The sequence below is a fragment of the Pan paniscus genome, chromosome 16 (assembly GCF_029289425.2).
Source record: "Pan paniscus chromosome 16, NHGRI_mPanPan1-v2.0_pri, whole genome shotgun sequence".
NCBI classification, from domain to species: domain Eukaryota; kingdom Metazoa; phylum Chordata; class Mammalia; order Primates; family Hominidae; genus Pan; species Pan paniscus.
In genome coordinates this window covers 74,230,114-74,251,988 of record NC_073265.2, presented here as the reverse complement: position 1 = coordinate 74,251,988, position 21,875 = coordinate 74,230,114, and the positions used below count along the sequence as shown (strand labels likewise).

At 53.2% G+C, this 21,875-nt stretch overlaps 1 protein-coding gene across 1 annotated transcript in view; it reads left to right on the top strand.

The window, feature by feature from the left end:
• LOC129393975 (A disintegrin and metalloproteinase with thrombospondin motifs 7-like) overlaps nucleotides 1-21,875 on the top strand; it is a 52,215-nt gene that overhangs the window by 21,895 nt on the left and 8,445 nt on the right. Inside the window, 9 exon segments of the mRNA XM_063596503.1 lie at nucleotides 12,086-12,230; nucleotides 12,831-12,923; nucleotides 13,320-13,465; nucleotides 14,852-15,021; nucleotides 15,348-15,483; nucleotides 16,387-16,508; nucleotides 17,762-18,006; nucleotides 18,288-18,429; nucleotides 21,371-21,497. Of these exon segments, the coding sequence (XP_063452573.1) occupies nucleotides 12,086-12,230; nucleotides 12,831-12,923; nucleotides 13,320-13,465; nucleotides 14,852-15,021; nucleotides 15,348-15,483; nucleotides 16,387-16,508; nucleotides 17,762-18,006; nucleotides 18,288-18,429; nucleotides 21,371-21,497 (1,326 nt within the window).

The following is a 21,875-nucleotide window of genomic DNA, read 5'->3' as shown; positions in this document are numbered from 1 at the left end:
CAGGATAGCTTCATACTTTAAAATTCTCAAGTCAGTAAGCCACCTTCCTGGCTTTTAATTTAAGATGGTTCTAACCTGATGGGGCGTGCTTACAGCTAACTTTCCCCCAAAGGTTAGTTTTCTGCTTTCTTTAGTTAACAAGGCGATAGCTGCAATGGATTGAAACATTCAGGCCATCCACAGGTTACTGGATCTAAAACTTTTGATAGGAGATCCATGGGTTGCTGGTGACCTCCGTGTTCTTGGGTAAGGACCCCTAAAGCTAGCCCCTTATTTATGTTAACAGAAAGGTAAAATGGCTTTTCTAGGGAAGGCAAAGCTAAAACAGAGGCAGTTATAAGCAGATGTTTTAGCTCCTCAACCTGGTGGAGTTCTTCAGAAGTCCACAGGAGAGGGTCACGCTTTTCTTGGGTGAGTTTTAGGTAGAGAGGCTTTGTGACTAGGGCATATTAGTCAGTCTATAAGTGGCAATCTCCAGCTATCCCTAGGAATTTTCTGAGTTCTTGTTTAGTCTTAGGCAAAGGTATGGATACAATCCCTTCCACCCTCTCAGGCCCTGTCCTTCGTTTGCCGTTACTTATAAAGTGTCCTAGGTATTTAACTTCAGGCTCTATGAATTGAAGCTTTCTCTTTGAAACCCATAGTCCCTCTCCTTACAAATGGTTAAGGATATGGATGGAGAGAGCAGATACCTTTTCTATAGCCTAACCGGATATTAATAAGTCATCTACGTACTGGAGCAGACATATACATTTTGGGGGTATAAACTTGTTCTAACACTTGTTCTAGAATTTGACCAAAGAGATTAGGGGAATCTGTGAAGCCTTGGGGTAGAACTGTCTATCGATACTGTTGCTGTCATCCAGAATGGGGATCTTCCCATTCAAAAGCAAAAATGTCTCAGCTGTCCTCATCCAAGGAACATGCTCAAAAGGCATCTTTTAAACCTATTACTGTAAACCATTGATGTTCATATGGAATTTTACTGAGAATGGTTGAAGGATTAGGGACAACAGGATGGGTAGTCTAGACTGTCTGGTTGATGGCCCAGAGGTCTTATGCCAGTCAATATGACCTATCTGGTTTCTTCACAGGCAGTATTGGGGTGTTATAAGGGGACATCGAGGGTTCAAGGAGCCCATCCTTGATGAGGCTTTCAATTATAGGTTTCAGGCTTATTCTGCCTTCTAAAGGAATAGGGTATTGCTTTCTTCTTACTATTTCTCCAGGGGTTTTTAACTTTATATGTATAGGGGGCATTTGGAGTTTTCCCCAATTTCCTTCCCTTGCCCAAACATCAGGATGAATGTATGTTTTCTTCTGCAGTGGCGAGCAGGTTTAATGAAGTGTAGAATCCTTCTGAGCCAATACGTAAACCTATACCTAATTTTAACATTAAGTCTCTTCCTAATAGATTAGTTCCTGGAATTAACAAAAATTCAACATTAGCTGAGCAGTTTTTACATCTAATTTCTGTTTCTTCTAAAATTTTTCGTTTGATTCCCTCTCCTTTTACCCCTGAGACTACAAGCTCCTCTGAGGACCAGGTTATATTGTGGGGAAGGTAACAAACAGGAGCAGGCTGCTCCTGAGTCTACTAAAAAGGTCGTAAGCTCAGATTTGGGTCCCACTTGTAAATTTATCAAGGGCTCTTGGTGGGATTCAAGGTAAAAGAGAGAGAGCCCCTAACCCCCTATTCCTCCTCAAAGGTCGTAAGTGGGACGACTTCTCTTTCTGATTTTAATTCGGGACAATACCTCTTGAAGTGGCCTACTTTCTCACAATTGAAGCATTGATTCTGTCTCATTTATTTTTGGGTTTCTCGGCTTTGCCTCCTTACGTTCTTTATATGGCTTAGGAAGTGGGGGCCTAGGATCTTTATAGGTTTTGGCTCTCGGGAGGCTTTGTTTGGGAGTGTGTGGGTCTCCGGGTAACAGAGAGTAATACTGGTGTGTTTTATCCTTTGGGGCCCCTTGTTGGAAGGTGGATAACATCGTTTTCATTTTTTCTTTTTGCTTCTCCTCATCCCTCCTTACACACACTTTTTGAGCTTCTCTAAGAAGTTCGTTCATGGGACGGTCGTTCCAATTTTCTATCTTTTGTAATTTCCTTGTGATATCTGGCTGTTAGTAACAAAATGAAGCTTTAACATTCACTGCCTAAGAGGATCTTCTAAATCTAGAACAGCATATTTTCTCATTTGTTCTTTCAAGCTGTCTAAAAGTTCGATAGGCCCTTCATCTTTCCTTTGTTGTATGTCGAATGCTCGAGTAAGATTTTGGGTTCAGAGTACTGACTCCTGAATCCCTTTTATTATCATTTCCCTAAGTTCTTGCATATCCTCTTCAGTGGGCTGCGTTATTATTGTCCCACCGGGGGTCTTGGTTGGGGAATTTTTGATCTGCTGCATGAATGTGTTTTGGCCAGGAGGGTGTTCATGTTCCCAGGCTACCATAGCAGCTCTACAGATCATGCTTCTTTCTTCCCCTGAGAAAAGGATGCCTAGGATGGACATTAACTCAGCCCAAGTATATATAACTGTGGTCCTAGAAATTGGTTAATTTGATCTGCTGTTCCACAGGAGTTGTCTAATAGTGCGGCTTGAACTCTGTTTTTAGGTTTTGGACCTCCGAGCTGGTTAAAGGAGCATTTACAAAGCGAATACTTCCTCCACCTAGGGACACCTGTCTTAAGGGGAAGAGAGGTGGAGCTAATTCTCCCGAGGTAGAGGGGAAGGGGAAGTTCTGAATATCCCTTTTACATTGCTCTATCTCACATTGAAATCCTTTCAGGGAAGAGTACTTAGGGTGGTAGTGAGCAGGCTCTTGGGACGATTCCCAGGAGGCAGGGTTATACAGAGGGGGAACAATGTGGGTAGGAGAAGGGTCTGGGACAACTGCCTCTGCTTGAGGGGGAGGGAGGTTAGGGTTAGGGGTATTGGACGGAGGAAGGCGGTGGAGGAGGTTCCATGTGTTGGTGAGCTGTCTAGGAACAGGGACCTTATCTTTCTCAGAGGAGTTAATTTCTGACTTGCTTTTCAGGATTGATTCCTGAGTCCAAATGAAACAACAATATTTTATCATTTGCTGCTTTTTCTTGTATTGAGTCCTTTCATTCTCTTTCCAATATTTTAGCATAAGCCGTAGGGGACTATCAGGAGGAATGTTATTGTCAACTTGTACAAAGGAAAGAAACAAACCTTGATTCAGGAGCCTAGGACTTTTTCTTTGGTTTGCCCTCCTGGGACAGATTACCTTTCCAAATTGAATTTGTGGAGGAGCATTGGGAAATATCAGAACTGTCATATTAAGCACCTAAGTGGTACTTTTAATAGAGGAGTTATTCAGAAATTATACTAGGCAGATAGAGAGGGTAAGGAGGCCTCAGTAAGGCTTTCGCTTTTAATAGAAACAACTCCAGAAACATTTCTTTTTCTTTTCTTTTTATCTTTTTTTTGGAGACGGAGTCTCGCTCTGTCACCCAGGCTGGAGTGCAGTGGTGTGATCTCAGCTCACTGCAGCCTCTGCCTCCCAGGTTCAAGTGAATCTCCTGCCTCAGCCTCCTGAGTAGCTGGGACTACAGGCTGCCAAGCTTTGATATGCAAATACCAGCGCTTAGAAACTGTGTCCATTCAACATGGTGATTGCCACCCTCTTCTTCTAGTCACCACCTCAAGGTGACACCTCCAGATGACCCCACGTGTGCAGGACAACATGGTGACCTACATTTGCATATTAAAAGGCTAGGGTGAGAGGGCCACGTTTTTCTCGGGCTGCATGAATGACATGCCTGGTCAAACCAATGCCCTGGTCCCTGTGCAAATCAGACACCACCTCCTCCAGCCTCCCAATATAACCAAGTACTGTTCTGCCACACACGGGGCTTTTTCTCTGTTCGGAGCCCCCCTTTTTCTGTACAGCGGGGAGCCTTTCTTCTTTCTTGCCTATTAAACTTTCTGCTCCTTAAAACCACTCCTGTGTGTCCATGTCTTTTAACTGACGTGACACAAAGGACCCCGATGTTTCTCCAGTCATCAGAGCCATATCACTTTGAGTCCAGAGGAATTATTGTTTTCATTTATCTGAATTTATAATATAGAGTCAAATTCCTAGTGGTTATCCTCTCTCATCCCCATTTTTATAGGCTTCCTTGAAAGGAACAGGTATATGAAGAGGAGACAGGTTTCCCTTAGTATCTTGATTTTTTTTTGGTGGGAGTCGGGGGAGTTAAACTTACTTAGACCTGGTAAAGGGCAGTATTTGATACATGTCAGCTAGTTTAGGGTTAGGGAATTGAGTTGAATGGAGATAGTCACTGCCAAATGTAAAGCATGACTGGAGAGCCAGAGTGATGAAGCCAGGGTCCCTTTCTCCAGATCCTTTGTAACAGTGTTATGTGATCTCTTCTAGAAGATCGTTCTGAAAGATAATGCCAACTCGGAACCTAGGAAACCATCCAGTGGGTTTCTGCAGCTTAGGTGTTTCAAATCCTCATCAGCACGTTTGTTTTCTCTGCCTCAGTTTGCTTACAATGATGTTCTCAGTAGCTGTAATTGCTGTCTGTCTTTGAATACTTAAGCATTTTATTTTAGCTCACAGGGGTATGTATGCATTTTTCTTTTACCAAGTGTTAGAACTTTGACTCTGCTTTTGTGGGCTCTGGGTTAGCAACTTGGTTGTTTAGTTGTAAAATGATTAGGGAAAACCGTGTGTGTGTGTGTGTGTGTGTGTGTGTATGTATGTGTATGTGTATTTTAAGTTTCTTTTGTTGTCAGAGCACTTCGAATTTTATGTGGAAATTCTGTCAGTTTACTTGATTCTCCACCCCACAGTTATTGAACAGGAAAGTGTGAAGGTAACGCGTCCCATAACCAGCCTTCAGAAGAATTACAGCTGCTGTATCTCTGAACTTTCAAGAAGTTTGTGCATCAATTTTCAAAAAATTATGAAATCCCTGAAGATAGCTGTGTTCTACATTTGGAAAGATACAAAAACTGAACCTTCTAGCGGGCAGTTTTGCTTGCTGGTGCTTGAGATAGAGCCACACACTGGTCTCAGTGGATTTGTGGAGAAAAGTAGGTACAGAAAGTTATTTCTAAATAAGACCAAAAAATCCTTTTCTTAAGCAGTGACAGGTAAAGAGGTTGTCTTGGCTAACCTTGAATTGTGTTGCCCTTGATAGAGACAGTTTTATGGTGGGGATGGTAGTGATGATAAACTTGTTGGAAATTTGTCCACCTATAGTAACCTTTGTGGTAGCTGTCACAGACAACTTCATCCTCACAGGCCCTAAAATTACTATAAAACTAATAGAATGGAGGAGAAACAAAGGACCTGAATAATTAGATGCTTGGATAATTGTTCTGTGTTTTCATAACAAGTGAAAAAGAGCAGTGTTAGAAGTACTTAAACATTCCATGTAAGGAACACTGCCTGAATTTATATTGTGATTTTAGAGCATCATTCACTGTTTAAAAACAGGCATATTGTAGGTAATATTTTAAAGACAATAAAGCTTAACCTTATCAAAATTACAAAATGTAAAGCATACGATTGAAAAATATTAATGCATAGGTTTAAATATTGGTCATCATTTTAGATGTCTTTCAAAGTAGGTTGTCTCTTAAATATTAAACTGAACAAACATTGAACTTGTTGTAGAGTTTGTGCTCAAGGTTAAGTTTCCTGGGGTGATGGATATTTTATAATATGGATAACAAAAAGTTCTTATTTTAAGAAATTTAGAAAGTTTTTAGGCAAAGCTAGAAAATAATACCAATAATTCCACCACTCAGAATGTACCACTGTCAGAATTTTGTATCTTTCAGTCATCTGCTCATCTCTTTTCTCCTTTGCTTGTATGTGTTCCCTCTCCCTTAAAAAATCAGATTTTTTTTGGCCGGGTGCGGTGGCTCACGCCTGTAATCCCAGCACTTTGGGAGGCCGAGGCGGGCGGATCACGAGGTCAGGAGATCGAGACCATCCTGGCTAACACGGTGAAACCCCGTCTCTACTAAAAATAGAAAAAATTAGCCGGGCATGGTGGCGGGCGCCTGTAGTCCCAGCTGTTCGGGAGGCTGAGGCAGGAGAATGGCGTGAACCCGGGAGGCGGAGCTTGCAGTGAGCCGAGATCGCGCCACTGCACTCCAGCCTGGGCGACAGAGCGAGACTCCGTCTCAAAAAAAAAAAAAATCAGATTTTTTTTTATAATCTGCATTTTCACTCAACAATATTGTAGATCTGTGTCATAAGTTACTCCTCTACAGTGCCTTCAGTTATTGTGTGCTTTGTGTTGGATAACTATACCATCTAGTCTTTCGTGTTTCCTGGTACTGACTACATAAGGGTGAGAGAGAGAGAGAGAGAGAGAGAGAGAGAGAGAGTGTGTGTGTGTATTTTTTTCCTACCTTAACTAATGCTTTGGACATCAACAGGTAGAGCTAAATCCTTGAAACCTTCCAAGTGGTGGCTTTCAGTTATTGCTGAATTGGTTTTTAGAGATGGAACAAATTATATTGTATGGAAACTTTTTTTTTTTTTTTTTGAGACAAAGTCTCACCTTGTCGCCCAGGCTGGAGAGCAATGGCATGATCTTGGCTCACTACAATCTCTGCCTCCCAGGTTCAAGTGATTCTCTTGCCTCAGCCTCCCGAGTAGTTGGGATTACAGGTGCTTGCCACCATGCCCGGCTGATTTTTGTGTTTTTACTAGAGATGGGGTTTCATCATGTTGGCCAGGCTTGTCTCGAACTCCTGACCTCAGGTGATCCACTCACCTTGGCCTCCCAAAGTACTGGGATTACAGGCATAAGCCACCATACCCAGCCTTTTTTTCTTCTAGGTACCAGCTTTTATTTATCAGATTGGTAAAAATGTTAGAAAGTGTGCAATGAAATGGGCATTCTCACAGTCGTGGCAGAAAGTATAATTATCTTTGACTTTCTAGAAAGCAGTCTGGCATTCTAGAAACTTGCCTAACCTCTTCCCATTTAGGCAAGATGAATTCTCACTACCCGTAGGTGGCCAACCTTGTCCTCGTGATTCCATATCTTCCAGAAAGAGAGGTCTAGTCTCAGGGAAAACCCAGATTTTCTTGGCTTAGCCCACCTGACAGCTAATCACTGGAAATGAGGTGGGCCGGTAGAGTCCTTTGGTCAGGTTTTGTGTCAAGAGAGGAATGTGGAAAGATGGGAGGGAGGTAGCAAAACTGGCCTCAATGGAACTATGTAAGTTAACATAGAATGACAAAGGAATGTTTCTTCCAGGGAAGAAATTCTAGGGAAGGAAGAAAGTGGAGGGGAAGGCAGCAGTTCTCAAAGTTTTGGGGTCAGGATTCCTTTACACTCTTAAAAGTATATTGAGGGCCCAAGGAGCTTTTGTGTATGTAGGTTATATCTATTGGTATTTATCACTAGAAATTAAATCAGAAATACTTAAAATATTCCTTAAAAGCTCACCAAATTTTGTTATAAATGCTTTTATGAAAAGAAAATTTCTAAACCCAAAGTAGTACAATCTTACACCTTTTGCAAATTTCGTTGATGTTTGATATGTCATTTGCACCTGCATTCAATTTATTGTGTGATATTTGCTTGAAAAAATGTGAACAAAGAACAATCTCATACAGATAGGCATTTTAGATCCTTATGGGATATTTATTTTTTTATTTTTTTTTTATTTTTGAGATGGGGTCTTTCTCTGTCTCCCAGGCTGGAATGCAGTGCTATGATCACGGCTCACTGGAGCCTCATTCTCTGGGGACTCAGGTGCTCCTCCCACCTCAGCCTCCAGAGTAGCTGGGACTACAGGTGTGTACTACTCCACCTAGCTAATTTTTTGTATTTTTTGTAGAGACAGGGTTTTGCCAAATATATTTGTTTCATGTTAACAGTTTTCTTGGCCAGGCTTGGTGGCTCACGCCTGTAATCCCAGCACTTTGGGAGGCCGAGGCAGGCAGATCTCTTGAGGTCAGGAGTTCGAGACCAGCCTGGCCGACATGGTGAAATCCTGTGTCTACTAAAAAAAATACAAAAAATTAGCTGGGCATGGTGGCTCATGCCTGTAATTGCAGCTACTCAGGAGGCTGAGGCAGGAGAATCGCTTGAACCCGGGAGGGAAAGGCTGCAGTGAACCAAGATTCCGCCACTGTACTCCAGCCTGGGCAAAAGAGAGAGACTCTGTCTCAAAGAAACGTTTTCTTAAAATGCATTGGCTGTATTTCATATATAGCAAGGAGATGTAGAGACACTAATTGGGCAGTTTGTGGACTTGGGCAGGACTTTTCCAAGTCACTGCTGAAGGACTGGTTCAGATGGGGCTATTTTGGGGAGATCCTCTAATGTCACTATCTGAGGTCATTTTTCTGAGTGATTCAGTTTCCTGAGAGGAATCCTCTCGACTTTTCCTGGGAGAGTGTATGTCTGGCTGCAGCATTCCAGCATCCAAGTGGGAAAGGGGCTTGGCGTGTTTCTTACCCTTCAATGTGTAGACTTTTGCTTGTCCCCTTTTCTCTGTAGGTCCTTCTGCCTTGGGCCTTCATGTATGTCCACCGTTCCTGGGCCAGAGCCTCCTGGTTCACCCTCTCCAGGGAGTGATTCCTGGCCCTCTGCTGGGTGGCAGGTGGCCGTCACTTGGCTACTCAGGGTTGGGGAGGGGATCTAGGGTCTGATCAGTTCTTACAGACTTTCAGCCCTACTGTCTTCAGCCCTCCTGGCCGTAAGGCCCTGAGGAGTCCCTGAAAACTCAGTTCCTGAGCCTTTTCGGGCTTCTGCTTCTGGGTGGTTCCCCCCTGCAGGAATCTGACTCTCAGCTTTCATCACTCTAGCAAGTCAGCTACTGCCTGGCCATCTGCTTCCCAGCTTCCAGAATCTTGTTGACATCCTTCATGACTCATCATCACCCCTTATGGATTTATGCCTTGTTTATTTCCTCTACTGTCATTATAGTGGAGTCTTGGAAGGAAGCAGTGATAAATCTGTCTGCTCAATGTGCCATGTTTTTCTAGAAGTGCACTCACTGTGGGGATTAAGCAGGGATGTGACCAGGTCCATTAGGGATGTAAGAGCAAGGATACTGGCCTCCAGTGGAAGAGGGATTACTGGGGTGGGGGGTGGGATTGGAAGCAGAGAAGAGTTTTGTTTGGTGGTTAAGAACCTAGACTGGCCTGTCCAAGAGGGTTGACCTGAAGAACTCTAAGAACCTTTCCGGGCTGACAGGTGCTTTATGGGACCTTGGGGAGAGGTCACAGCATTTTGCCAGTGTCAACTTGGACCTGGGTGGGGAGGAGGGGAGGCCCTGGTCCCTGGTTTCCTCAAAGCCAGCATTTCTACAGGGAGAGAGGCAGGCTAGGTAACATGTGGGGTCCTTCACTTCACCCCATGGACACCCCATGCAGTGACTCCATGACCAGATCCCAGGGGTGGCCAGGGGAGCGGGCCCACATGTCTCTCCTGTCAGTGGTGGGCAGCTCTTTGCAGTCTTGAGGTGAGAGTGAAGCTTCTGACCGGAGTCACCTACTGTCTGCTTTGACCTCTTGTGGGACTGCCCAGCTCTGCTATAGTTAGCTTAAGGAGGGGCATGGAGGGGAAGGGCTGATGGTTTTGGGGATCCGGGTGTGTCGGCAGTGCAGAGAACCTGGCAGTCAGCCTGCCAGAGGAAGGAAGGGCTGGCTGACGGCCACCTTGAGTTTCTGACTCCCAAGATAGCACCTGGGCCTGATTCTGGCAGTGGATTCTGTGAGGGTCACCTCATGCTCCCAACTTCTCCCATACATCCAGGGTGGGCTGAGAGGTGGTTGCGGCTTCAGCTGCCCAGCAGCAGGCCTGCAGGAGCCACATGTGCAGCGAGTCAGCACTGGGGCAGCCAGGAAACAAAAGGGCTCGGCTGCAGCCCAGGGACTGTTGGTGCCGGGATGAGGTGCATTGGACCCCTCAGCCTCTGGGTCAGAGGACCCCCTGGCTGGGATGGGTGAGCCCCCAGTCTGCCTCCTCGAGCCACGGAATGATGGCGGGAAGGAGGGAGCCCAGGGCCAGCTGAACCCACCACCCCCGGCTGACACTCTGCCCCGGGTGCAGGCCCAGGGAGGCTCAGGGAGCCCCAAGCCGCAGGAGAACTTGGGACACTCCTTTTTCCCTGCCAGGCCTCGCTGCCATGGTTTTGAACTTGTATGTGGGGTGAAGTATTTGAGGCCAGGCTCGCGGTTGAATGGGAGGAGCCCTGCACTGGGGGTAGCCCAGTGAGTAGACACAGCCTGGTGCAGGCAGCCTGGGCCTGGCTCCAGATCCTGGCCATCACGTCCCTCTTGCGCGACCCGGGACAAGTGACGTATGGGCCCTGAGTGCATGAGGGGAGATGATGGTAGAGTCTGCCCAGGATGTTGTGAGGAGCAAATGAGAGGGTATGCCCCCAGCACCCTGGACCAGCCTGGCACGTGGTCATCTTGGGCACTAGGACTGCATCCAGCAGCTGCTCATCTGCCAACGCCCATGTTAGAGGATCTGTTTCCAGCCAGCATGGGCAGTCTGAGTGATTCCAGGAGGATTCCAGGGTTCTCAGTAGAAGTCTGGTCACCTTGGCTTTCTTCTCCGCAGCTCTGGGCAGAGTCAGGGGCCTGTCACTGGCCAGGGGACTTAGGAGACCACACAGACCACCCACCCCACCCTGGGTCTCCCAGCTGCCAGGCCCCCTCCTCTGAAATCTGGGCTTCGGGATTCCATGGTCTGATCCACCCTCCCAGCCTCTCTCCACACCTGTCTTCAGCACTCTTGGCCCTGTTTCCTGACCCTTTCGTGTTCTCCCAGCCTCTCCACATCTCGGAGTGTCTCTTTCTCTCCCTGCTGGACTCCAGGATCCATCACCTTTGCCCTTCTTCCTTGTGCGACCCCCTGCCTGTCCCAGTCAGGACTGTATGCTCATCCCAGCCATCTGGCCTGGCACCACCTACCCTGAGTCCACGCAGACTGGAGAACTGGAGGGATTTTGCCTCCCCATCTCCCCTGCCTGGCTAGAGGCCCCAGGTCCCATGGGTCCTGCCTCCTTCCATGCTTCTGCCCAAGTCGTGGCTGCCTGGGTCATCCCCAGCCCCGCATGTCTGCATGGCTCAATTCTCCCCAGCCACTGCTGCCCCCCAGAGGGCCCCAAACCTTCCTCCAGGACAGCAGTGAGCTGTGGGCAGGCTGGTCAGCATGCCAGGGCACTCCTGCTGCTAAGCCGTTGTAGTGGCCGCCTAAGGTCCAGCAGGTACAGCAGGCTGGTCACTGGTCCCAGAAGCAATAGCATGCCTGAGGGCTGTACAGAGTGAGGCAGGGGCAGAAGCAGGTGCCAGCCGGACCTGGGCCACCCTCCCCAGGGCCCCGGACTCCATGCTCGCTGCCTCGTGGTGGTTCTGGGCAGCCTTGTCTTCACCACACCGCAGCAGCAGGAGCGTGTGGTGGACACAGATGGCACCTGCTCGTGTCTGCCAGTTTCCCCGCCACCGCTGCCAGGGAATGCCAGCTGGAGGAAGGCAGGAGTAGATAGGGTATGACAGAGGCTGGAGGCCAGCCCTGTTGGGGAGTGGGGGAAACAGGGGACAGGCACGGATGCCCTAGGCTCTCTCCCAGGGGAGGGGCTGCTTTCCAGACCTTGCCCTTCCACAGATGACCCGAGGTCTCTGCCTGGGTGGGGCCGTCAGAGGCTCTGTTGTGTCAACTGTGATGTGATGTTCTCCGGATCCTTGTCGGGCCTGGCTCCAGGGTCTGGGCTCAGACACGGAGGCTGCAGGGTCGGAGAGCAGGGCCACATGAGGGTTTGGCGGTCCAGGAGGCCTTCTGAGGGAAGGGCCCTGGCAGCGTGTGCAGAGGCCTGGGATTGGGGTTGGGGTTGTTTAGCCAGCTGGAGTGCCCAGGAGGTGAGATGAGAGAGGCTGGGAGGGCCTGTGCTACTGGCTGCAGGTGGAGGATCGGCTGAGCCGAGCGGGGAGGCTGGAGTTTCCTACAGTTGTAGGGCTCTGTGCCCCCTCCCACCTCTCCTCCTCTCCTGGCCCCACCGAGGCTTCTCCGATGGGTCTCACAGGCTGCGCCCCCCTCCATCCTCCCGTCCCATCTCTAGCCATGTGTGGAGCCTGTGCCTGGATGACCCGCCTGCCAAGGACATCATTGACTTCCCATCAATGCTGCCTGGGGTCCTCTATGATGTGAGCCACCAGTGCCGCCTCCAGTACGGGGCCTACTCTGCCTTCTGCGAGGACATGGATGTGAGTGGGGCTGGTGTGGGTGTGGGGGTGTGGGGACCTGGCAGGAGGGCTTAGGGGACAGCTTTCACCAGCCTGTGGATGCCAGCCTGGGAGCAACCTCGTCTGGGCTGGGCTACGCCCCTGAGTGACACTGTGAGACGTCAAGTGGCCTGTGGGAGAGGCCAGGGATGGGCGGCCACAGACCCAGCTCTGAATTCTGGGTCAACCGTGGACCGACTGTGACCCTTCGGGCAAGTCCCTTCGCCTCTCTGGAGCTGGCTCATAAGAGGGAAAAGGAACCCCTGTGGGGAGGGTCTATTTATCCTGGCGAAGATTGCCTGAAGTGATCTTCTAACAGGAGCGTTTCCAGAGGAGGGGCTGGGCCGGGAGAGGTGTGGACAGCTGGGGACCGCTCTGAGCAGTGCAGCCCCGGGCGCCCCACACCACCACGTGGTCTGGGGAGGAAGGTGGGAGCAGACACACAAGAAGGGACCTCTGGGGGTCTGTGGGCCCCTGCCATGTGGAGGGGTGCCCAGGGACCCTTGGGGACGGGGTGGCGGCAGGGTGGGTGGCGGCACTGGGGAGGGGGTGAGGCTATGGCCCATGCCCTCCTCCTCACAGAATGTCTGCCACACACTCTGGTGCTCTGTGGGGACCACCTGTCACTCCAAGCTGGATGCAGCCGTGGACGGCACCCGGTGTGGGGAGAATAAGGTAGGCGACGTTCCCAGTCCCGGCAGTGGATGTGTGAGAGGCCAGACCTCCTGCTGTGACCGGGCCCTGGAGTCAGCCCCGGCTCACAGAGAGCCCCATGCTCTCTGCAGCCCAAGCCCCCGTCTGCGAAGTGGAGGCATTGGGGCCAGGGCTTGATTCCATGATTCTACAGGGTGTCTTCAGCTGAGTCAGCACGTGGGCTGTTTTACTCCCTGCTCAGCGCCTCCATGTGGCCTGGGTCACAGATGATTGTGATGATTGCGAGGGGGCCTCTCTCACCTTCCATCCTTCCCCTCTGTGCCTTTCGCAGCCTTCCCACCCACCTTGTTCTCACTAGGGTGAGGATGACTGATAGGCTTGGGGGTGGGGTGGCTCTACCTCCGTCTGTCTCGGTAGTGGTGTCTCAATGGGGAGTGCATACCTGTGGGCTTCCAGCCCGAGGCCATGGATGGTGGCTGGTCTGGCTGGAGCGCCTGGTCCATCTGCTCACGGAGCTGTGGCGTGGGCATACAGAGAGCCAAGCAGCAGTGCCTGCAGCCTATGTGAGTGTGGGGCCCAGGGTGCCCTGGGCAATGGGACAGAGGGACCCAGGCAGTCAGCCGATTGCAGGAGCTTGGCTCTGTCCCAGCCCCTGGCTCTTAGAAGTGTCCTCATAATGGTCAGTCTGAGTGTCCAGGCCACCTTGAGTCACTTTCAAGGAGTGTTCTGAGGGCTGACAGGGTCCCCACTGCCGACCCCTTTGCAGAGAGGGGGACACTGAGGCCCAGAGACTGGAGAGACTCAGCAGAGGCCACGTGGCAAAGCAGCTGCTGGCTGGAAGGAGGCAGGAGAGGGCAGTGGGGAAGAGCATGGGCCCTGGACCTTAGATGGCTCAGGGTTCGAATCCCCTCTTCACCCCTTCTCTGGGCCTCCATTTCCCCACCTGTATAATAGCAGTGCCCATCCAGTAAAGTCGTAGTCAGGGGCAAATGCAGTTTATGCAGGCCATCCCCTCAGCCCTGCAGCTCATCTGTAGTGGGCACTCAGCAGGAGGGGCTTGGTGGCCTCAGAGGCACAACAAGGGTCTGAGATGAGATGGAGCAGCTGGGAGGATGGGACAGCACTGAAGGGGTGGCCTGAGGTGAGTGACTTCACCTCTCTGGATCTCTGTTCCCCATCTAAATGGGGGGGCGCAGGGGGTGTGAAGATCTGGTGAGAAGCAGAGGCCAGTGGTACTGTAGACCGAGGCACTACCCGGCTGATCTTCACTTCAGGAGGCCACCCGGGGCAGGCATGGGGTTCACAGCCAGCCCCACCCAGGGCCCTGTGCTTACCCAAGACTGGCCTGTGCCCCTCCCTGCCTCCTGGCCTCCAGGTCTGAGCTGGGTGGGGGCCAGCGACCCTGGCCTAAATGTGGAGGATTTCAGGAGCTGTGCTCCGTCAGACCTTTCAGCTGGCTGGGGCTCTGGGCGCTTCCTTTAGACCCAGGCTGGGGGTACTGCCACCAGGAGGAAGGCTGAGGACTCAAGGGCTCGTTAGGATGCTGGTGTCATGGGCTGGAGACTGGGAGTAGTCCCTCCAGCCAGTGCCAGTGATGCCTGCAGCTTGTCCCAGCTTCTCAACAGCCCTCTGCAGGGGCAGCCCCAACCCCACTTTATACATGAGGAAACTGAGGCCCAGAGGGTGGCCGAAGACTTGTCCACGATCACACAGCAGGTTGGGGGCAGAGCTCAGGCTTCCTGCTGCCACCTCCCCACAGGTCCTTACAGACAGGGAGGGTGTGTCTGGGCCACAGGGTGGGCAACCCAAGGGAGGGGAGCAGCGTGCACAAAGCTGGGCAGCAGGGATCTTGGGGTGTGGGTGCAGGAGGAAGCTGCTTGCTCTGGGCTGTGGCCATGCAGTAGCACTCACTGGGCCCTCACTGGGGTCCACCCCGGTTCTCCCCACAGGCCCAAATACAAAGGCAGATACTGTGTGGGTAAGCGGAAGCGCTTCCGCCTCTGCAACCTGCAGGCCTGCCCCGCTGGCCACCCCTCCTTCCGCCACGTCCAGTGCAGCCACTTTGACGCTATGCTCTACAAGGGCCAGCTGCACACATGGGTGCCCATGGTCAATGACGGTGAGTGCTGCCTCCCATGGAAACATTGAGACTCAGAGGGCGGCGAGCGGGGTGTGGGTCCAAGGTTACCCTGTGATGCAAGCAGGAGACCCAGTCTCCACCCCAAGCCTGGGCCACTCCCACTGTCCCCTGGGGCTGCTGCTCGCCCCTAGCTCCCCAGTCTGCAGCCTTGCAGATAGCTACCAGCCCAGCCGGAGCCTCCAGCATGTTTGTGCTGCTTGGGAGCCTCCAGCCTGCCATGGATGTGTGTCACGGAGGGGTCTTCCTGGTGGCCTCCATACTCCTGCTCCAGCTGCTGCTGATGACTCTTCTACTTGGGCCCCCAGTGAACCCCTGTGAGCTGCACTGCCGGCCCGCGAATGAGTACTTTGCCGAGAAGCTGCGGGACGCCGTGGTTGATGGCACCCCCTGCTACCAGGTCCGAGCCAGCCGGGACCTCTGCATCAACGGCATCTGTAAGGTGTGCCTGGTTAGGAAGAGGCTCTCCCAGCACTGCCTGCCCCCAGCCCCACTGGCGGGCCCCAGGTTCTCTCCTGGTCCTCCTCGGGCCACCCTCCCCATGCTCTACCATCGGGCTTCCCAGCCCCTACCCTCTATGACCTCTAAGGCAAAGCCCCTACCACGCCTCCTGGCACTGGAGACCCCCCCCAGTCAGGCCTCGCCCCACTGCGTCTCCTTGGATGCCTGCACCAGCACCGCCCCAGCCAGGAAACCGGAGCCCAGGCAGTGGCTTGACCTCTTGCTGGCTGGCTGACCCCAGGCAGTGGTTTGCTCCCTGATAGAGGGGTTAAATGAGGTGGCACAGGTGACATGAAGGGCTCTGAGCCCCGAAGAGTAGCCCTCAGTGTTTGGTAACAATTTATATTCTTATTTTTAATAACAACGATGGCCTCTCCTCTTTGCCCATGTCTCCAGCCACCTACTTGTCCTTGCTTCTTGCCCTCTAAACCACTGGGGTATCAAGGCCTGGGCTCCGAGGAGGACCAGGAGGGAGGTGCCAACCCCCAGTGCCTTTGACGTTGAAATTCCCTGCACGCGCTGCTCAGGAGCCCGTGGCGTGTCAGATCCCCTGCCTGCCCGCAGGCTTTGCGGAACTCTTCCCTTCTCTTGTCTCTTGTGATGCTCATGACATGCCTTTAAGGGAGGGGTGGGTCTCCCTGTCTCACATCTGAGGAAACTATGAGGCTCAGGGAGGTAGAGAAGTTCACCTGGGTCAGAGGCACAGCTAGGGTGGGGCAGGGCCGGAGAGAGGCCTCCCGACCCCCACTCCCAGCTTTCTTCTCCTGACCCTGGCTGGCCCCCGGTGCTGGGGCCACAGAGGGCTGGCCGCCAGCACCAGGGGCCTCCCCTCCTCGTGTGTTGCAGAACGTGGGGCTGTGACTTTGAGATTGACTCTGGCGCTATGGAGGACCGTTGTGGCGTGTGCCACGGCAACGGCTCCACCTGCCACACCGTGAGTAGGACCTTCCAGGAGGCCGAGGGCCTGGGTATGGGGTGGGACCACTGTGGGGAGGGGTGTGCTCTTCACCTGGTGGCCCCTTCCCCATCTCCCCCGGGCCCCTGTCCTTGGCCTCGTGGCCCCCACCCAGCCTAGAAATGGCTAAGCAGGGAGGGCTTGCTGGGGTGGATTCTTGCAGGAGTCAGGGGACCCCTGGCCCACATGCAGAGACCTGTCCCCATGGGGAGTCTTCCTGTCCCAGAGACCCCAGGCAGGGCCACCCCGACTTGTGTGTGGCCCCTGGGCCTTTCAAAGAATGGTCGTCTCCTCCTGAATCTTCTGAGACCCCAGCTCCATGCCCTCACCTCTGGTCTGTTTTGCACATGTTGCTGAAGTACTGACTGTGTGCTAGGTGATGAGGACATGCAGGTGAAGCGCTCAGTCCTGAAGGGGAACAGAACCTTCTGGTGTGATCAATGCAGTGGAGGGAGGCCCAGAGGGCTGTGGGAGCATTGAGGAAGAAGGTCCTGGCCTGGGGAAGTCAGGGAAGGTTTCCTGTAGGAGGCGGAAGTTGAGCTGAATCATAAAACTCAGAAGAGATGGAATGGGCATTCCAAATGGAGGAAAGAGCTTGCGCCAGAGCCCTGGAGGCAAGAAGGGAAGGCAGGGCCCACTATGGGGCCTTGAGTGCCAGGCTGAGAAGCTTAGATTTCATCCCAGAGATGCAGTGCAGTGTGGTGGATAAAGCACTGGCCCTGGAGGCTGCTTATATTGCAGCAGGACGCTCATGCACGTTACTCTCCCTGTCTGCCTCACTTTGCTCATCTGTAAAACGGGGATAACAATAGTACCATGCTATAGGGCCGTTACCCATGAGCTTACACATGTGAAGTGCTGAGAGTCGTGCGCGGCACGTGATGGGTGTGATGGAAGTGAATGAATAAAAGCAGGCCGCGTGGGGATGAGGAGGGTGTCCCAGGAGAAAGGCCTGGGCACTTTGGTTTTTTTTAGAAAGAGAATGCCAGCCGGCCCTTAGAGTAGGGGATGGATCCAGCCTTATGATGAGACCAGTTTAGGTCCCCAAGAGAGGAGTGACGGGGCATGGCCACGGGGTCAGGATTTATGGCACCTCCGCAAGGTTTTGGTGACCCATGACCGATCCGAGCAATTTGGGGAGCTCAGACTTTAAAGCTAATGGCGAAATCTTTGGCATCAGCAGGCGGAGGCAAGTGGGGAGAGATGTGAGGGGAGCAGGTGGGGATAAGCAAGCTTCTCACCCTGGGCACAACCCTTGCCTGACAGGGTATGTGGACGTGGGGCTGATCCCAGCCAGCACACGTGAGGTCCGCATCCAGGAGCTGGCTGAGGCTGCCAACTTCCTGGCACTGCAGAGCGAGGACCCGGAGAAGTACTTCCTCAATGGTGGCTGGACCATCCAGTAGAACGGGGACTACCAGGTGGCAGGGACCACCGTCACATACGCACGCAGGGGCAACTGGGAGAACCTCACGTCCCCGGGTCCCACCAAGGAGCCTGTCTGGAACCAGGTGCCTGCCTCCCGAGGCCCAGGCGGGGGGAGCAGAGGCGGAGTCCCCAGGCCCAGCACCTCCCATGGTAGGTCTCGTCCTGGAGGAGTGAGCCCTGGGTTAGTCACAGAGCCTGGCTCTGAGCCAGACCCTCCTGCTGAGGCCTCTACCTCGGTTTCCCCATCTTTAAAATGGCCCAACTGTGTAGCTGCAGTTCACAGAGGTGGCTGGGGTCAGCTCCTTTAAGACTGGGTGGATGGAGAAGACACCTCGTGCTCACGGGCCCCCGCCTGCCCACCCAGCTGCTGTTCCAGGAGAGCAACCCTGGGGTGCACTACGAGTACACCATCCACGGGGAGGCAGGTGGCCACGGCGAGGTCCCGCCGCCCGAGTTCTCCTGGCACTATGGGCCCTGGACCAAGTGTACAGTCACCTGCGGCAGAGGTGAGAAGTGGGGCAGGCACAGCCCCGCCAGCAGGGGCTTCATCTCTGGACAGGGACACTGGCTTCAGCTCCCAGCTCACTGCTGGGCCACCATGGGTTTAGAAGTTTGCTTCTCTGAGCCTCAGTTCCCCATCTGTGAGATGAGGCTAGCAACCGCCCCATGCCCCAGGCCCACTGGGAGGGTAAATGGATGAGGCAGGTGGGTGCTGGCTCGCGGCGTGTACTCAGTGTGCTGCAGCTCTTGGCGTTCTCCCTCCAGTGGACACAGCTCCCCCTTGATTTTGTCCTTGCTCGGCTCCGGCAGGTTTTGTGCCTGCATTTCTGCTGCGTCCCGGAGACCAGTCCAGTGGCCCCTCACCACACTGACTTATTTCCCTGAACTGTTTATGAAAAGTAGGGCAATTTCATTAACTCCGACTCTTCCTCCCCATATTTCCCTCAGTCTCCCCCCATGCTCCTCAGTCTCCCCTCTCTGTCTCTTTGTCTCCTCCCCACTGCTCCTCAGTCTCCCCTCTGCCCCTCCGTCTCCTCCCATACTCCTCAGTCTCCCCCCATGCCTCTCAGTCTCCCCCCATACCCCTCAGTCTCCCCCCAATATCCCTCAGTTTCCCTCTGGCCCTCGAGTACCCCTGCCACGCCCCTCAGTCTTCCTCCCCTGGCTCGGTCTCCCCCGCCATTCCTTGGTCTCCCCCTAGCCCCCCAGTCCCCACCCGACGCCCCTTGGTCTTCCTCCCCCTGCTCGGTCTGCCCTGCTGTTCCTCGATCTCCCCACACCTCAGTCTCCCGCTTTGTCTCTTAGTCCTCCCCTTTCCCCCTCAGTCTTCCCATCGTTGACACTCAGTATCCTCAGGGTCTCAGAATCGGGAATCTGAGATACAGACATTTGAGCATTCCTTCAAATGCTATTATGATGACAAAGTGAAAATGGAGAACTGGGCAGATACCTTCCAAAGCTAGGAAACCCATTTTATCTAATACAGCTGTCTTTATTTTATTTTATTTTATTTTATTTTGTTTTATTTTATTTTATTTGAGATGGAGTCTCACTCTGTCGCCCAGGCTGGAGTGCAGTGGCGCGATCTCGGCTCACTGCAGCCTCCGCCTCCCAGGTTCCAGCAATTCTCCTTCCTCAGCCTCCCGAGTAGCTGGGATTTACAGGCACGCACCACCATGCCTGGCTAATTTTTTATTAGTGGTAGAGATGGGGTTTCACCATGTTGGCCAGGCTGGTCTTGAACTGCTGACCTCAGGTGATTCGCCCGCCTTGGCCTCCCATAGTGCTGGGATTAGAGGCGTGAGCCACTGTGCCTGGCCTAATACAGGTGTCTTTAATTGGACAAACGTGAAAACCAACAAATACATTTGCAGCACTAGACATTTGGGGAATTGTCTTTCAGCAAATTGGCTGCTTTGCAGGTGGACCACTTAGGAGCGTCTGCAGAGGCAAGTGCCCTGTGGTGGCTGGAACAGACAGGGGTTCTTTGTCTCAGGCAGGAAGTCCCAGGTGCACAGTCCAAGCTGGCGGGACCTGGAGCTGACTGGCCCTCAGCCACACCATCCTTGCCATAGCAGCCTCCCCTCTACTCCTGCTTGCCACAGATGGTGTCCTCCCTTCCAGGGCTCTTGCAGTGTTCTAGGCAAGAAGAAGGAGAGAGGAAAGGGCTGACTCCCAGCGAGGGACTTGTGCCTTTTTCTCCTGAGCCAGGACTGTGTCCCAGACCCCCCTAGTTGCAAGGGAGCGGCAGTGGGGTGTGTTTTCAGCAGGTCCCACTGCTGCCTTGAATAAAATCAGACTCTGTTGGTGAGGAAAGAGGGGGATGGATGTGGGACTGGCAGCTCAGGGGAGGGACAACTTACTCTCGGGACCACGGGGCAGGGGGTGGAGCAGAGAAGGCAGAGCCACCAGCAGACGGGGTCCTGCAGCTGGGCCTCAACAGGCAGTATGGAAGTGAGTGTCCAAGGTGAGGAACGTGGCTGTGCAAGGTCCCCAGGTTGGACAGTGGCAGAGGATGTAAAGGACTGGAGCAGTGCCAAGGCTGGTGTGGGGATGGAGAGCAGGGGCTGTCCATTGATGCCCCATTTCTTGTCCAGACATTCTCTGAGCCATTGGGAAGGGTGTGGATGGTGGGACCGTGTGTCAGTGGCCCCTGGACACACTGGGCCCTGAAGGCTCAGGCAGCGGCTCCTCCAGCCATGAGCTCTTCAATGAGGCTGACTTCATCCTGCGCCACCTGGCCGCATGCCCTTCACCCGCCTCATCACCCAAGCCAACCCCAGGAAGGAGCAGAGGGAGCTGGTCTTTCATTCTCTTCCCAAGGCTGAAGCCCCAGCCCCCGGTCACCCCTCACTCCAGCCTGGGCCACCCTGGACACTTATGGTCCTCCTCTTTGGGTCCCTGGCTGTGGTAATAGGCCTCAGGTCACGTTCAGTTTCCCTGAGGGGAAGGTGGCAGGAGCCACGGCTGGGTTTGCATGCTAGCAGCAGCTGGCATGGATCGAGCTCTTCGGATGTGCCGGGCACGGGCCGAGCCTGCACATGCAAGAACACATGCAGTCCTCCCTCCAGGACATGGCAGAGGCAGGATTGTCGCTCCCACTTCACAGAGGAGGACGCTGAGGTTCAGAGAGGCCAAATGAGCTGCCCAGGCATCTCAGCTAGGATGCAGAGGGTCTGGGCACCCAACCCACTAAACCTCCACACTCTGCCACCCCTCCAGGGGCAGTCAGAGGGGAAGCTACATAGGAGAGGGGGTGGGTGAGAACCAGGAGGACAGCAAGGAGGCGACGGTGGAGGTCTGCCTTCATCCTGACATGGGCAGTAAGGCATCCTGACATGGGCAGTAAGGCGCTGTTCTGGGAGGGTTCTGGCAGAGAGGGTGTCTTTGGGTCTTGGGCGGTGGGCACCTGGGTGCCAGTCCCAGGCTGAGCGCCATGGCCCCTAGGTGTGCAGAGGCAGAGTGTGTACTGCTCGGAGCGGCAGGCAGGGCCCGTGGACGAGCAGCACTGTGACCCCCTGGGCCGGCCCGATGACTGCCAGAGGAAGTGCAGCCAGCCGCCCTGCCCTGCCAGGTGAGCCCGCCCCCATCCCCCACCAACTCCCCACCCCCAGGCATCCTGGGTCTGCCACAGGCCCCTACATCTGGGTCCCCGGAGGCCCTGGGGAGGAGCAGAGGGAGCCGGGCTTTCATTCTCTTCCCAAGGCTGAAGCCCCAACCCCCGGTCACCCCTCACCCCAGCCTGGGCCAGCCTGGACACGTATGGTCCTCCTCTTTGGGTCCCTGGATGTGGAAATAGGCCTCAGGTCATGCTCAGTTTCCCTGAGGGGAGGGTGGCAGGAGTGGAGGGGCTGTGCCTTGTCACCAGACTTTGAGGGCAGGACACTTACCTGAGCTTGGAGCTCTGGAGAATCATCCACTGGCTTCTGGCACTGTCCAAACCCCGAGGTCC